The following is a 13,702-nucleotide window of genomic DNA, read 5'->3' on the forward strand; positions in this document are numbered from 1 at the left end:
AAAAGCAGTCTTGAATAATCAAAACCCTTCCGCTGGATTGTCTAAGTTCATTTTGTTTTCTGGCACTGATGCAACGACATCATCTTCCTCATCTATCACAAGTTCAGAAGCACTTATCTCCATCAAGTTGTCTACTGTTCATTCCTCTGGTATGGTGTCAGTTAGCTCTTGAATTTCTTCAAGATCCATGTCTTGAAACCCTTCACCTTCCCACCTGCCCCCCTCCCCCGGCCCCCATACCTACAGTCTCTTTCAAGATTTTCTTGACTGCCTTTGTTTTAAATCCTGTGAAGTCATCTGGACACATTTTTCTCCAGTAGGAATTTATTGTTTCAGACTTTATGGCTTTCACAGCTTTTTATATAACAAGAGCAACTTAAGTATAATCCTTCCTGACTTTTGTGGTGATTTCTTGATCAGAATCCTCATCTATCTGTAGCACTGATAATCTTTCCATAGAGTGCTGTATGTAATGGGCCTTACAAGAACTGTAAAAGGCAGTTCTTTACTTGCAATATATTGATTTCAGGGACAAAGCAGCAATGGAACCAATTCGGAAGAATGGTTCTTCTTGTCCAGGCCTTCTTGTATAACCAAAGGCTGGTGTTTATCTTTTCCCAGGGGTTAGCAGCTTTGTAGTCAGGGGAGTCCTGATTATCAACCAGACTGCATTTGCACAACATGGTCAGAGGCTTTGGCGTAGTCAATAAAGCAGAGGTAGATGTTTTTCGGAACTCTTGTTTTTTCTATGATCCAACAGATGTTGGCAATTTGATCTCTGGTTCCTCTACCTTTTCTAAATCCATCTTGAACATCTGGAAGTTCTCATTCCATGTACCGTTGAAGCCTGGCTTGGAGAATTTGAGCATTACTTTGTATTGTGTGAGCTGAGTGCAGTTGTTCAGTAGTTTGAACATTCTTTGGCATTAACTTTCTTTGGGATTGGAATGAAAACTGACCTTTTACAGTCTTGTGGCCACTGCTGAATTTTCTAAATTTGCTGGCATATTGAGTTCGACACTTTCACAGTATCATCTAAGATTTGAAATAGCTCAACTGGAATTCCATCTCTTCCACTAGCTTTGTTCGTACTGATGCTGCCTAAGGCCTACTTGACTTCGCATTCCAGGACGTCTGTCTCTAGGTTATCTGGGTCATGAAGATCTTTTTTGTATAGTTCTTCTGTTTATTCTTGCCACCTCTTCTTAATATCTTCTGCTTCTGTTAGGTCCATACCATTTTTGTCCTTTATTGTGCCCATCTTTGCATGAAATGTTCCCTTGGTATCTCTGGTTTTCTTGAAGAGATCTCTAGTCTTTCCCATTCTGTTGTTTTCCTCTGTTGCTTTGCATTGATTGCTGAGGAAGGCTTTCTTATCTCTCCTTGCTATTCTTCGGAACTCTGCATTCAGTTGAGGTATCTTTCCTTTCCTCCTTTGCCTTTTGCTTCTCTTCTTTTCCCAGCTGTTTGTAAGGCCTCATCAGACAACCATTTTGCCTTTTTGCATTTCTTTTTCTTGGAGATGGTCTTGATCACTGTCTCCTGTACAGGGTCACGAACCTCCGTCCATAGTTCTTCAGATGCTCCATCTACCAGATCTAATCCCTGGAATCTATTTGTCACTTCCACTGTATAATCATAAGGGATTTGATTTAGGTCATACCTGAATGGTCTAGTGGTTTTCCCTACTTTCTTCAATTTAAGTCTGAATTTGGCAATAAGGAGTTCATGATCTGAGCCACAGTCAGCTCCCGGTCTTGTTTTTGCTGACTGTATAGAGCTTCTCCATCTTCACCTGCAAAGAATATAATCAATATGATTTTGGTATTCACCATCTGGTGATGTCCATGTGTAGAATCTTCTCTTGTGTTGTTGGAAGAGGGTGTTTGCAATGACCGGTGCATTCTCTTTGCAAAACTCAGTTGGCCTTTGCCCTGCTTCATTTTGTACTCCAAGGCCAGCCTTGCCTGTTACTGCATGTATCTTTTGACTTCCTACTTTTGCATTCCAGTCCCCTATGATGAAAAGGACATCTTTTTTTTGGTGGATGGTAGAATTAGCCTATCCTTTTCTGCCTTAAATTCTGATGCTCACTTCTCCTCTTTACTAATAAATGTTCTTTGTGGTATTGCTATATGATATTCTTTTATTTTGGTTTTTTTTTTTCATTTATTTTTATTCGTTGGAGGCTAATTACTTTACAGTATTGTAGTGGTTTTTGTCATACATTGACATGAATCAGCCATGGATTTACATGTGTTCCCCATCCCATCCCCCCTCCCGCCTCCCTCTCCATCCCGTCCCTCTGGGTCTTCCCAGTGCACCAGCCCTGAGCACCTGTCTCATGCATCCAACCTGGGCTAGTGATCTGTTTCACCCTTGATAGTATACTTGTTTCAATGCTGTTCTCTCTGAACATCCCACCCTCGCCTTCTCCCACAGAGTCTTAAAGTCTGTTCTGTACATCTGTGTCTCTTTTTCTGTTTTGCATATAGGGTTATCGTTACCCTCTTTAAATTCCATATATATGTGTTAGTATGCTGTATTGGTCTTTATCTTTCTGGCTTACTTCACTCTGTATAATGGGCTCCAGTTTCATCCATCTCATTAGAACTGATTCAAAAAAATATGGAACGCTTCACGAATTTGCATGTCATCCTTGCGCAGGGACCTTGCTAATCTTCTCTGTATTGTTCCAATTTTAGTACATGTGCTGCCGAAGTGAGCACTGATATTCTTAAATATATAGTAAGAATGTACATATTCTTCCTGTTGATATTCTGAATATGATATTCTTACTTGTAAGAGTAGGTAAGAATATGTATTAGATATTCTTATTAAGATTTTTATCTTAAGATATTCTGAATATGGTATTCTTACTTTTTCTAGAATGTAAGATTATGATCTGAAGGCTCAGCAGTAGAGAAAATTTATTGATCATGTCCACAACTACCTAATGTTCATTATGAGGATGCAGCATGATTTATTTAGTCTCTCAGTGATAGATACCAGGTTGATTATTCTTTGTTACTATAAAACAGTCTATACCACATAGCTTTGTTATTACAAAAGATTGCTCTTATTATTAAATTAAAATGATTTGTTATGTGACCAAGTTAATTTTCTCATATTAGAATTACCCACTATCTTTCTTTGTCACCGGATTCCTGATTCAAATAAAATCAGTCTCTAACATACTTTCTAAATTGATGGAGTAGTTTCTACTAACTTTAATTTGGCTATTATCTTCACTCAGACTGAGTTGGGATCCTTGGAAATTCCTCACTCTTTATAACTTTGTAATTCCAATTTGGGCTTGAGATGAGACATCTTTGGATCACTTGGTCTTTGCTAACAAGTTGGTCTTTTCTCTAAAGGGATCATCTGGTTGTAGCTTTTGGATTGAATGAAACTGGATGTAAACATGGAAAGAATATGGGACTTTCTCCCAGCATGACTTGCCTCCTGAGTAGTTTTTAGGCCATTAAGCTTGTCTGCATACCTCTTTGGGATCAAAGTCTTAGCTCCATCCACTGAGTACTCTGACTTAAGCTGTTTCCTAGACTGGATCCTGAAACTCTTGGTATAGATTGATGTTCCTGTTAGCGTGGTGAGGAGCAGAAACAGAAATATGGGGTGTGGGTATGTATGCATATCTTCCTGGGACTTTCCAGATAGACTGAGAGGAAGTATTGTCAGTGTCTGTGATATTGATGTAGTGTGTTTGGACCTTGTTGTCTGGGCTAATGCCTCCATTGTCTTTGTTCTTCACAGGTACAAGCAGTAAGTCCAATACATTCTCAGCAGTAAACATTCTTCTGGACCTGCCTATGAAGTCAGAGCCACATGTACCATCCTAATCCTGGTAAGCATGTTTGGCTTTTTTTTACTTATTCACTTCTATCTTTGTCCTTTGGATGACTCTGATTGTAAACCCAAGCCACTGGCCAATGAAAACTTTTCTTGTGTCTTTATTTTTCTCAACATTTTGTCACTTTGTGCTGATTATCAGTGACAGCTGTGTCTCTATGTTCTGATTTGTCTGCTGGGTAGGGAGAACATCTTTTTCCAAATATGGCATCTGGGCTCAGAAAGTTCCCTCTAGGATATTCAGTCATGTATTTAATAAACTTTCCTTTTATGTTTATAATCTTGTGAACTATGCCAGTTAATCTGTTGGGAATTTTACATTCACTATTGAAAAACAGTTGAAGTGACTCAGTAGTTGTAGGCTACAAAAGAATCTGTTTCAGGAAGGGAGACCCCTTCCATGGCCTAAGAGTGGCCTCTTGTCTAACACTCAGAAATGAATTGTGTGAGGAGACACATGTGCAGGAGACTTTATTGGGAAGGGGCGCCCTGGCTGAGAGCAGGAGGGCAAGGGAACCCAAGGGGACTGCCCTACCACATGGCTCACAGTCTCAGGTGTTCTGGTGATGGCGTTAGCGCCTGGTATGGCTCTGGCCAGTCATCTCGCCTGGCCCATTGCCTGACTCAGGGGTCTTCCTGGTGGCACAAGCATCTCTCCTCTGAGGTGGGTTCCAGTGAGAAGGTCTTTGAAGGGTTGGTCATCTCCTCCCTCTTTTGCCCTTCCCTAATTCTCCTGGTTAGTTTTCGGGTTAGTTTTGTCCTGCAGTACCTGTTCTTTTCGAGACTTCCTCTTGTGAGACAACTCAGGAAAGCAGACCTGGCCAAGGCAGGTGGTTTTGGTCAACGTTCCCTAGCAAAAACTGTTGTGTAAATAATTATTCCTCCTAAAGGAGATCAGTCCTGGGTGTTCATTGGAAGGACTGATGTTGAAACTGAAACTCCAGTACTTTGGCCACTTGATTCGAAGAGCTGGCTCATTGAAAAGACCCTGATGCTGGGAAAGATTGAGGGCAGGAGGAGAAGGGGACGACCAGAGGATGAGATGGTTGGATGGCATCACCGACTCGATGGACATGTGTTTGGGTGAACTCCGGGAGTTGGTGATGGACAGAGAGGCCTGGTGTGTTGCAGCTCATGGGGTCGCAAAGAGTCGGACACGACTGAGCGACTGAACTGAACTGAACTGAAATAGTTATTCAGAGATGTTGCTCTGAAGTTAAGTAACATACAACTTTTTCAGATTTGGGGAGTTTGATGGTTGAAATCCAATGCCACTTTGAATTTTTTTTTAATAACCCCAGTTTTCTAATCATTAAGGAAAGAGGCCTGAATCTACTACATTATCTTTTTTTTTTGGTAATTGGAGGGTGATCGCTGTACAGTGTCATGATGTTTTCTGCTGTATAAGAAAGTGAATCAGCCATACGAATACATACATCCTCCCCACCCCCCCAAGCCATCATGGTGCACCGAGCTGCGCTCTCTGTGGTGTGCCACAGGTTCCCACTAGCTCTCTGTTTTACACATGTAGTGTATTTATGTCAAATTTAATCTCCCAATTCATCCTATCTCTCCCCTTCCCCTCCGCTCATGTCCATTCGTCCATTCTCTGTGACTGCATCTCTATTTGTACCCTGGCAGTAGGTTTACCTGTACCATTTTTCTAGATTCCACATACTTATGATAATTGTCTTTCTGACTTCACTCAGTATGACCGACTGTAGGTCCATCTACTTCTCTACAGATGATCCAGTTTTATTCCTTTTTATGGCTAAGTAAGTACTCCATTGCATGTGTAAACACAACACGTTTATCCAGTTCATCTGTTGATGGACATCTATAGGTTGTTTCCATGTCCGGGATATTGTAAATAGTGCTTCAGTGAACGATATGTATGTATGTATGTATCTTTTTGAATTAAGTTCTTTTTCAGCATATATGCCCAGGATTGCTGGGTCATAGTGGTAGTTCTATTTTTAGTTTTTCAAGGAACCTCCATACTGTTCTCTGTAGTGACTGTATCAATTTACACTCCCACTAACAGTGCAAGAAGGTTTCCTTTTCTTCACATTCTCTCCAGCACTTACTGTTTGAGGATTTCTTGATGGTGGCCATTGTGATTGATGTGAGGTGATACCTCATTGTAGTTTTGATTTTCATTTCACTAATGATTAGTGATTTAGAGTATTTTTTCATGTGCCTCTTATCCATCTGTATGTCTTCTTTCAAGAAATGTCTATTTAGTTCTTCTGCCCATTTGTTTGACTTTTGATATTGAGCTGCAGGAGCTGTTTATATATTTTGGTTTGTTTTGTTTCTTCATGTTGGGTCCTAGTTGCAGCACATGGGATCTTCATTGCATCATGCTGGATCTTTTGATGTGGCACACATGTCTAGTTGTGGTACGTGGGCTTAGTGGTTGTGGTACTGACTTGGCTTAGTTGCTCTGCAGCATGTGGGGTCTTAGTTCCCCAACTGAGGATTGAACCCACGTCCCCTCCATTGCAAGGCAGATTCTTAACCACTGAACCATCAGGGAAGTCCCTATTTGTGTATTTTGGAGACTAGTCCTTTGCTGCTTTGTTTGCAAGTATTTTCTCCTATTCTGAGGGATATCTTTTCTTGTTTGTGGTTTCCTTTACTGTGCAAAAGCTTGTAAGTTTAATTAGGTCCCATTTATTTATTTTTGTTTTTATTTTCATTACTGTGTGTGAGGTGCTTCAAAAAAGGTCTTATGTCAAAGAGTGTTTTCCCTAAGTTTTCCTCTAAGAGTCTTTTAGAAGCTGGTATTACATTTTAGGTCTTTAATCCATTTTAAGTTTATTTTTGAGTATTGTGTTAGGTGGTTTTTCTTGTTTTTTTTTAAGGTAGTGTTTTAATTTCATTCTGTCCAGTTTTCCCACTCCTACTTATAGAAGAGACTTCTCTTTTCTCCAGTATATGTTCTTGCCTCCCTTGTCATAGACTAAGTGACCCATAGATGTGTGTATTTATCACTGGGCTTTCTTTCCTGTACCATTGATCTGTATTTCTGTTTTTGTTCCAGTGCCATACTGTCTTGGTTACTATAACTTTGCAGTATAGTCTGAGGGCAGGGAGCCTGATTCTTACAACTCCATTTTTCTTTCTAGTTTGCTTTAACTCTTGGAAGTCTTTTTGCTTTCCATACAAACTGTAAAATTTTTTGTTCTAATTTTGTGGAAAATGCTGATGGTCATGTGATAGGGATTGCATTGAATCTGTGGATTGCTTTGTGTACTTTAGTCATTTTCACCATATTGACTCTTCCCATCCAAGAACTTGATGTATCTCTCCATCTCTTTGTGTCATCTTTGATTTCTTTCGTCAGTATTTTATAGATTTCTGAGTACAGGTCTTTTACCTCCTTAGGTGTGTTTATTCCTAGGTATTTTATTCTTTTTCTTCCTATGGTAAATGAGATTATTTCCTTAATTTCTCTTTCTGCTCTTTTGTTGTTAGTGCATAGGAATGCAAGAACTTTCTGTGCATTGATTTTGTATCCTGCAACTTTAAGATTCATTGATTAGCTCTAGTAGTTTTCTGGTTTCATCTTTAGGATTTTCTTTGTCTAGTACATCGTTTACAAATAGTGACACTTTTACTTCCTCTTTTCCAATTAGTATTTGTTTTATTTTTCTTTTTTGAGTGCTGTATCTAGGACTTGCAAATCTATGCTGAATAGTAGTGGTGAGAGTGGACGTCATTACCTTGTTCCTTTTCTTAGCAGAAGTGCTTTCAGCTTTTCGCCATTGAAAATGATGTTTGCTGTGGGTTTGCTTTATACAGCCTTTATTATGTTGAGGTAGATTCCTTCTGTGCCCATTTTCTGGAAAGGTTGTTGTTGTTTTTTTTAAACCATGACTGGGTATTGAATTTTGTTGGAATATTTTTCTGCATCTACTGAGATGATCATCTGATTTTTAATTTATTAATATAGTGTATACATTGATTGATTTGTGTATCTTCTTTAGTTGCATCTCAGTTTTTCCTTGCATCCCTGGGATAAATCGCACTCAGTCAAGGTGTATGATCCTTTTAATGTCTTGTTGGATTCTGTTTGCTAGTATTTTGTTGAAGATTTTTGCATTTATGTTCATCAGTGATATTGTCTATAATTTTTTATATGTGGTATTCTTGTCTGGTTTTGGTATCAGGGTGATTGCTTTCATAGGACAAGTTTGGGCATATTCCCCTCTCTGCAATTTTTGTTAAGTTTGATAGAATTTACCTGCGAAGCCGCCTGATCCTGGACTTTGTTTGTTGGAAGATTTTTAATTATACCTTCTATTTAATTACATACAGTTTGATCTGCTTATATTCTCTAATTCTTCCTGGTTCAGTCTTGGAAAGTTATACTTTTCCAAGAATTTGTCCATTTCTTCATGCTGTCCATTTTATCCTCATAGAGTTGCTTGCAGTAGTTTTTATGATCCTTTGTATTTCTACAGTGTCAGTTTTAATTTCTCTTTTTTCATGTCAGATTTTATTGATTTGATTTGAGTCCTCTCCTCCCCCCCCCCTTTTTTTTTGGTAAATCTGGCTAAAGGTTTATTGATTTTGTTTTATCTTTTCAGACAATCAACCTTTAGTTTTATTGATCTTTGCTGTTGTTTTCTTCACATATATGCTGTTGCTATTTCACATATTTCTGCTTTGGTCTTTATGATTTCTTTTTTTTTTTTTTAATTTTTAAAAATTTTTGGCTGTAGTGGGTCTTCGTTGCTGCACAAACTTTTTCTCTAGTTGTGGCAAGCAGGGCCTACTCTCTAGTTGCAGTGCGTGGGCTTCTCATTGCTGTGGTTTCTTCTGTTGTGGAGTGTGAGCTCTAGGCATGCAGACTTCAGTAGCTGTGGCTTGCAGGCTCCTGAGCATACAGGCTCAGCAGTTGTGGAACACAGGCTTTGTTGCTCTGCAGCATGGGGGGGGGGGTCTTCCCATGTCTCTTGAATTGGCAGGCAGATTCTTTACCACTGAGCCACCTGGGAAGCCCCTATGATTTCTTTTTTTATACTAACTTGAGGGGGATTGTTCTTTCTCTAGTTGCTTTAGGTGTGAGGTTCGACTGTTTTGAGATATTTCTTCTTGTTTCTTGAAGTGAAGTTGAATCACTGAGACAGCATTACCACTTATTGAAAAGACAGAGAGGACTTCCCTGGTGGCACAGTGGGTAAGAATCCACCTGCCAGTGCATGGGATGTGAGTTGCGTCTCTGCTTCAGGAAGATCCCACACGCTGTTGGAGCCACTAAGCCCATGTACAGCAACTAGAGAAGCCACTGCAATGAGAAACCCATGGAGAGCAACTAGAGAGTAGTCCCCACTCTCTGCACCAGGGAAAGCCCACACACAGCAACAAAGACCTAACACAAGCAAGAATAAAAATTTAATTAAAAAAATTGAGTAAGGAGCTAAAATACTGTTGTTGTTTACTCACTAAGTTGTGTCTGACTCATTGGTGACCTCATAGACTGTAGCCCACCAAGCTCCTCTCTCCGTGGGATTTCCCAGGCAAGAAAGCCATCTCCTTCTCCAGGGGATCTTCCCAACGTAAGGATCGAGCTCACATCTTCTGTATCTCCTGCACTACAGGCAGAGTTTGTACATACAGGTGGAGGAGTTTTAATTCACTGCTTTAATTCACTGTTTTATTTACTATTTAATTCAGTGTTTTATTCACTGCTGTGAGAACCACAGTACCCAGAGGACCTTGAGCCAGCAAAGGCACATCAGCGTGGAACCAATGAAGGTCCAGGAGAGGGGCATTTCTGTGTGTGCCGTCGTGTTGGGACAGGACTTCCAGCATCCTCCTAGTGGCGATCTGTTTCCCATTCAGAGGTTCCAGAACACTGGGTCGGTTCCAAGGTGACCCAGACTGAGAAGGAGACGTGAGCAAGAAAAATCATTGCACCTGCTTCACAGAGACAGATCTGAAGCACTAGGCTGCTCCACTCTCAGAGTCCGATGGCGGCGGCGGCACTGAGGGACCCGCATCAGGTAACCCTCACCCCACCAGACACTAAAGCCCAGAGTGTGGGGCACCTGCTCACATGCCTGCAGCCCTGGGATCCAGGATGGTGAGGCAGTCATAGGTGGGGCCCTGTGTCTGACAGACAGTGATGGTGTGTGGGAGAGGGTGATGGTCAGAGCGAGCTGCAAGTATAGCGGCTTAGAGGTTGGACTGAGCTGGGAGCATTCAGGAAACCTGTTTCTTTAGGGAATAGTGAATTAATGAAATGGCACCTGGATTGGCAGGCTCAGGGGTTATTTCTTCATTCTGAAAACCCTGGGAACCATTGGAGAATTTCAATGAAGGAGAAACATGAAGTTTCCCAGGAGGTTCTTTAGATGAAAAATGAGCTTCAGAGGGTTGAAGCACAGGGAGACTGAGTCCTATGGCTGAGGACTGAATCTCCCAGGGTTTAGGCAGCCGGAGGGCTCTCTGCTCCAGGGTGAGCAGAGCCGAACCCATTAAGCTCCACCCTGGTTGCCTGGCTCCACTTCCTCTACCTTGTCGTTCCCACAACAGCTGAAGCACTTTTGGAATCTTCACAGTAAGGGTAGGGTTCCCAGGGCTCACTGATTGCAACCCTATCCATGTGGTGTCAGGGCCCTGGAGAAACATCAGGATGAGGCTGGAGGTTACTATACAGAAGTGTTCCCAGTCCCAGCGATCAGTAAACTGAAGTGGTCACGGGCACATCTACCAGCATGTCCAAGATGCTTGAAGGTGAGGCCAGCCTGGCAGTATTCAGGGAAATGTCAGTCTCCTTCTGATAAGAACAGAGCAGGGAGGTAGGACTCAGACCTGGAATATGGGTGTTGATTTTGGAGGTGGTCGGAACAAGGGAAGGTTTGGATCATAAGATGCAGGTGACCTTACGTTACCCTGCCCAGCATGTTCCATCTTAGGTGGGAGGGTGAGAGGAGGCTGCTACACTAGTTCAGGTGAGATGTGTGTAAGACACAATTGTGGAGGTGGAGTTGTTTTATCTTTGTTCACTTGCTGAATCACATCCGACTCTTTGCAACCCTGTGACTGCAGCATACCAGGCTTCCCTGTCCTTCACTGTCTCCTGGAGCTTGCTCAAACTCATGTCCATGGAGTCAGTGGTGCTGTCCAACCATCTCATCTGTCACCCCCTTCTCCTGTTGCCTTTCCCAGCCTCAGGGTCTTTTTTAATGAGTTGACTTTTCACAGAAAAGGCCAAAGTGTTGGAGCTTCAGCATCAGTCCTTCCATTTAATATTCAGGACTGATTTCCTTTAGGGTGGACTGGTTTGATCTCCTTGCAGTCCAAGGGACTCTCAAGTCTTCAACACCAAAGTTTGAAAACATCAATTATTTGGCACTCAGCCTTCTTTATGGTCCAATTCTCAAATGACTACTGGAAAAACCATAGCTTTAGTTCTGTCTGTTGGCAGGCAAAGTGATGTCTCTCCTCTTGCATACACTGCCCAGGTTTGTCATAGCTTTTCTTCCAAGGAGCAAGCAAGCATCTTTTGATTTCATGCCTGCAGTCACTGTCTGCATTGATTTTGAAGCCCAAGAAAACAAAATCTCTGTTTCCATTGTTTCTCAATCTATTCGCCATAAAGTGATAGGACCAGATGCTATGATCTTTGTTTCTTGAATGTTGAGTTTTAAGCCAGCTTTTTCACTCTCCTCTTTCACTTTCATCAAGGGGCTCTTCAGTTTCTCTTTGCTTTCTGCCATAAGGGTGGTATCATCTGCATATCTAAGGTTATTGATATTTCTCCCAGCAAGCTTGATTCCAGGTTGTGCTTCATCCAGCCCAGCATTTTGCATGATGTACTCTGCATATAAGTTAAATAAGCAGGGTGACAATATACAGCCTTGACTCCTTCCCAGTTTTTCTTGTTTGTTTGTTTTTTTAAAAGTTCATTTGGCTGCATCTGGCCTTAGTTGGGGCACATGGGATCTTTGCTGTTGTAGTGCATGGGCTCTGGAGCACATGGGCTCAGGCTTAGTTGCTCCAAGGCATGTCGGCATATGGGGCCTTAGTTCCCTGACCAGGGGTCAAACCTGCATCGTTTGCATTGTAAGGCAGATTCTTAACCTCTGGACTACCAGAGAAGTCCCCCTTTGCCAGTTTTGAACCAGTCCATTGTTCCATGTCCGGATCTAACTGTTGCTTCTTGATCTGCATACAGATTTCTCAGGAGGCAGGTAAGGTGGTCTGGTATTCCCATCTCTTAAAGAATTTTCCAGTTTGTTGTGATCCACACAAAGGCGTTAGCATAGTCCATGAAGCAGAAGTAGATTTTTTTTTTAATTCCCTTGTTTTTTTAATGATCCAACGAATGTTGGCAATATGATCTCTGGTTCCCCTGCCTTTTCTAAACCCAACTTGTACATCTGGAAGCTCTCAGTTCACATACAATTGTACGTATTTGAATGTTCTTTTCTTTGGTATTGGAATGAAAACCGACCTTTTTCAGTCCTGTGGCCACTGCTGAGTTTTCCAAACAAATTTGCTGACATATTGAGTACAGCGCTTTCACAGCATCATCTTTAGGATTTGAAACAGCCCAGCTGGAATTTCATCACCTCCACTAACTTTGTTCATAGTGATGCTTCCCTTAATGCTTCCACTTGACTTCGCATTCCGGGATGTCTGGCTCTAGGTGAATGATCACACCATCATGGTTATCTGGGTCATTAAGATCTTTCTTGTATAGTTCTTCTGTGTATTCTTGCCACCTCTTCTTAATCTCTTCTGCTTCTGTTTGATACATACTGTTTCTGTCCTTTATTGAGCCCATCTTTGCATGAAATGTTCCCTTGGTGTCTCTAATTTTCTTGAAGAGATCTCTATAGTCTTCCCCATTCTATTGTTTTCCTCTGTTTCTTTGAAGGTTTTCTTATCTCTCCTTGCTGTTTCTCTGGAGTTCTGCATTCAGTAGGGTAAATCTTTCCTTTCTCCTTTGCCCTTTGCTTCTTTTCTCAGCTATTTATTTGTAAGGCCTCCTCACAGATGATTTGTAAGGCCTCCTCACAGATGAGTTGTAAGGTTTTTGTCTTTACAGCTGAACATGGGGGTCTCCATTCACAGGACTGGAGCAGTCATTGGAGGGAGTGGGAACAATTTCCAGTGAGGAGACCAGTTTTGTTTTGGGCCATGTTTAAGAGCTTGACATGTTTCAGAAAATGTAGAATGGAGGTATCCAGTGAGTTGGAGGTTATAAAAATGTAGAAATCTGACACAGTTCAGCATTAGACCCACATAGGTGGTAACCACTGGGTGGAAGGAGCTCAGTGTCACATTTAGGAAAGGGAATTCTTGTCCTTGGTAATGTTATGCTCAGGTCAGAAAGAACAAGGTGAGTGTTAATTTTGTATCTCTTTCTGGGGCACATGGTTGGAGGAGGTGGCATTTGTAGGAGGAGGGGACAGTCTAAGAAGTGGCCAAGACTCCCAAGGGAATAGTGGACTGTGGTGAATGCAGAGAGGTCCAGGAGTAATTGGGGCAAAGGGACCCTGAGATTGGAGCTGCTCTTGTTCAACATTTTCTTGACTCATAAGAACTTCGTGGTGACCTTTCATGGAGCATGGTGTATTTCACTCACACTGCTACATGAGTTTAGAGGTGAATGGGGACATTTGTGCCCATGTAATGGGCAGAATTACATCCCCTGAAATTTTTAAGTTGAAGTGTTAACTCCCAGGACCTCAGAATGGGACTGTATTTGGAGGTAGGATTTTTAAAGAGGTAATTAAGTTAAAGTGAGATTATTAGCACAAACTACTAGTCTCTTTGTAATAAGAGGAAGGTAGAACTCAGGCACAGAGGA

The 13,702-nt window shown here is 41.5% G+C and overlaps 1 protein-coding gene and 1 non-coding gene across 5 annotated transcripts in view; one reads left to right on the forward strand and one right to left on the reverse strand.

Moving 5' to 3' along the window:
- The window catches only part of LOC110141363 (zinc finger protein 211-like), a 39,220-nt gene that overhangs the window by 11,101 nt on the left and 14,417 nt on the right, over positions 1 to 13,702 (forward strand). For 2 of the 4 annotated variants that reach the window (XR_011481977.1, XM_020900268.2), the window contains exons 2-3: positions 3,775 to 3,865; positions 9,556 to 9,884. Coding sequence is in view for 2 of the 4 variants with exons in the window: in XM_020900268.2 (XP_020755927.2) it covers positions 9,852 to 9,884 (33 nt within the window). In the remaining 2 variants the exon portion in view is untranslated. The remainder of the gene's footprint in view (positions 1 to 3,774; positions 3,866 to 9,555; positions 9,885 to 13,702) is intronic. The other 2 variants (XM_070450256.1, XM_070450257.1) reach the window with 2 other exon arrangements.
- On the reverse strand, positions 2,623 to 2,729 carry LOC139030132 (U6 spliceosomal RNA). The gene has a single exon (XR_011482439.1). It is a non-coding gene; the product is annotated as a U6 spliceosomal RNA (small nuclear RNA).

Source organism: Odocoileus virginianus, chromosome 20, assembly GCF_023699985.2.
Source record: "Odocoileus virginianus isolate 20LAN1187 ecotype Illinois chromosome 20, Ovbor_1.2, whole genome shotgun sequence".
NCBI lineage: Eukaryota > Metazoa > Chordata > Mammalia > Artiodactyla > Cervidae > Odocoileus > Odocoileus virginianus.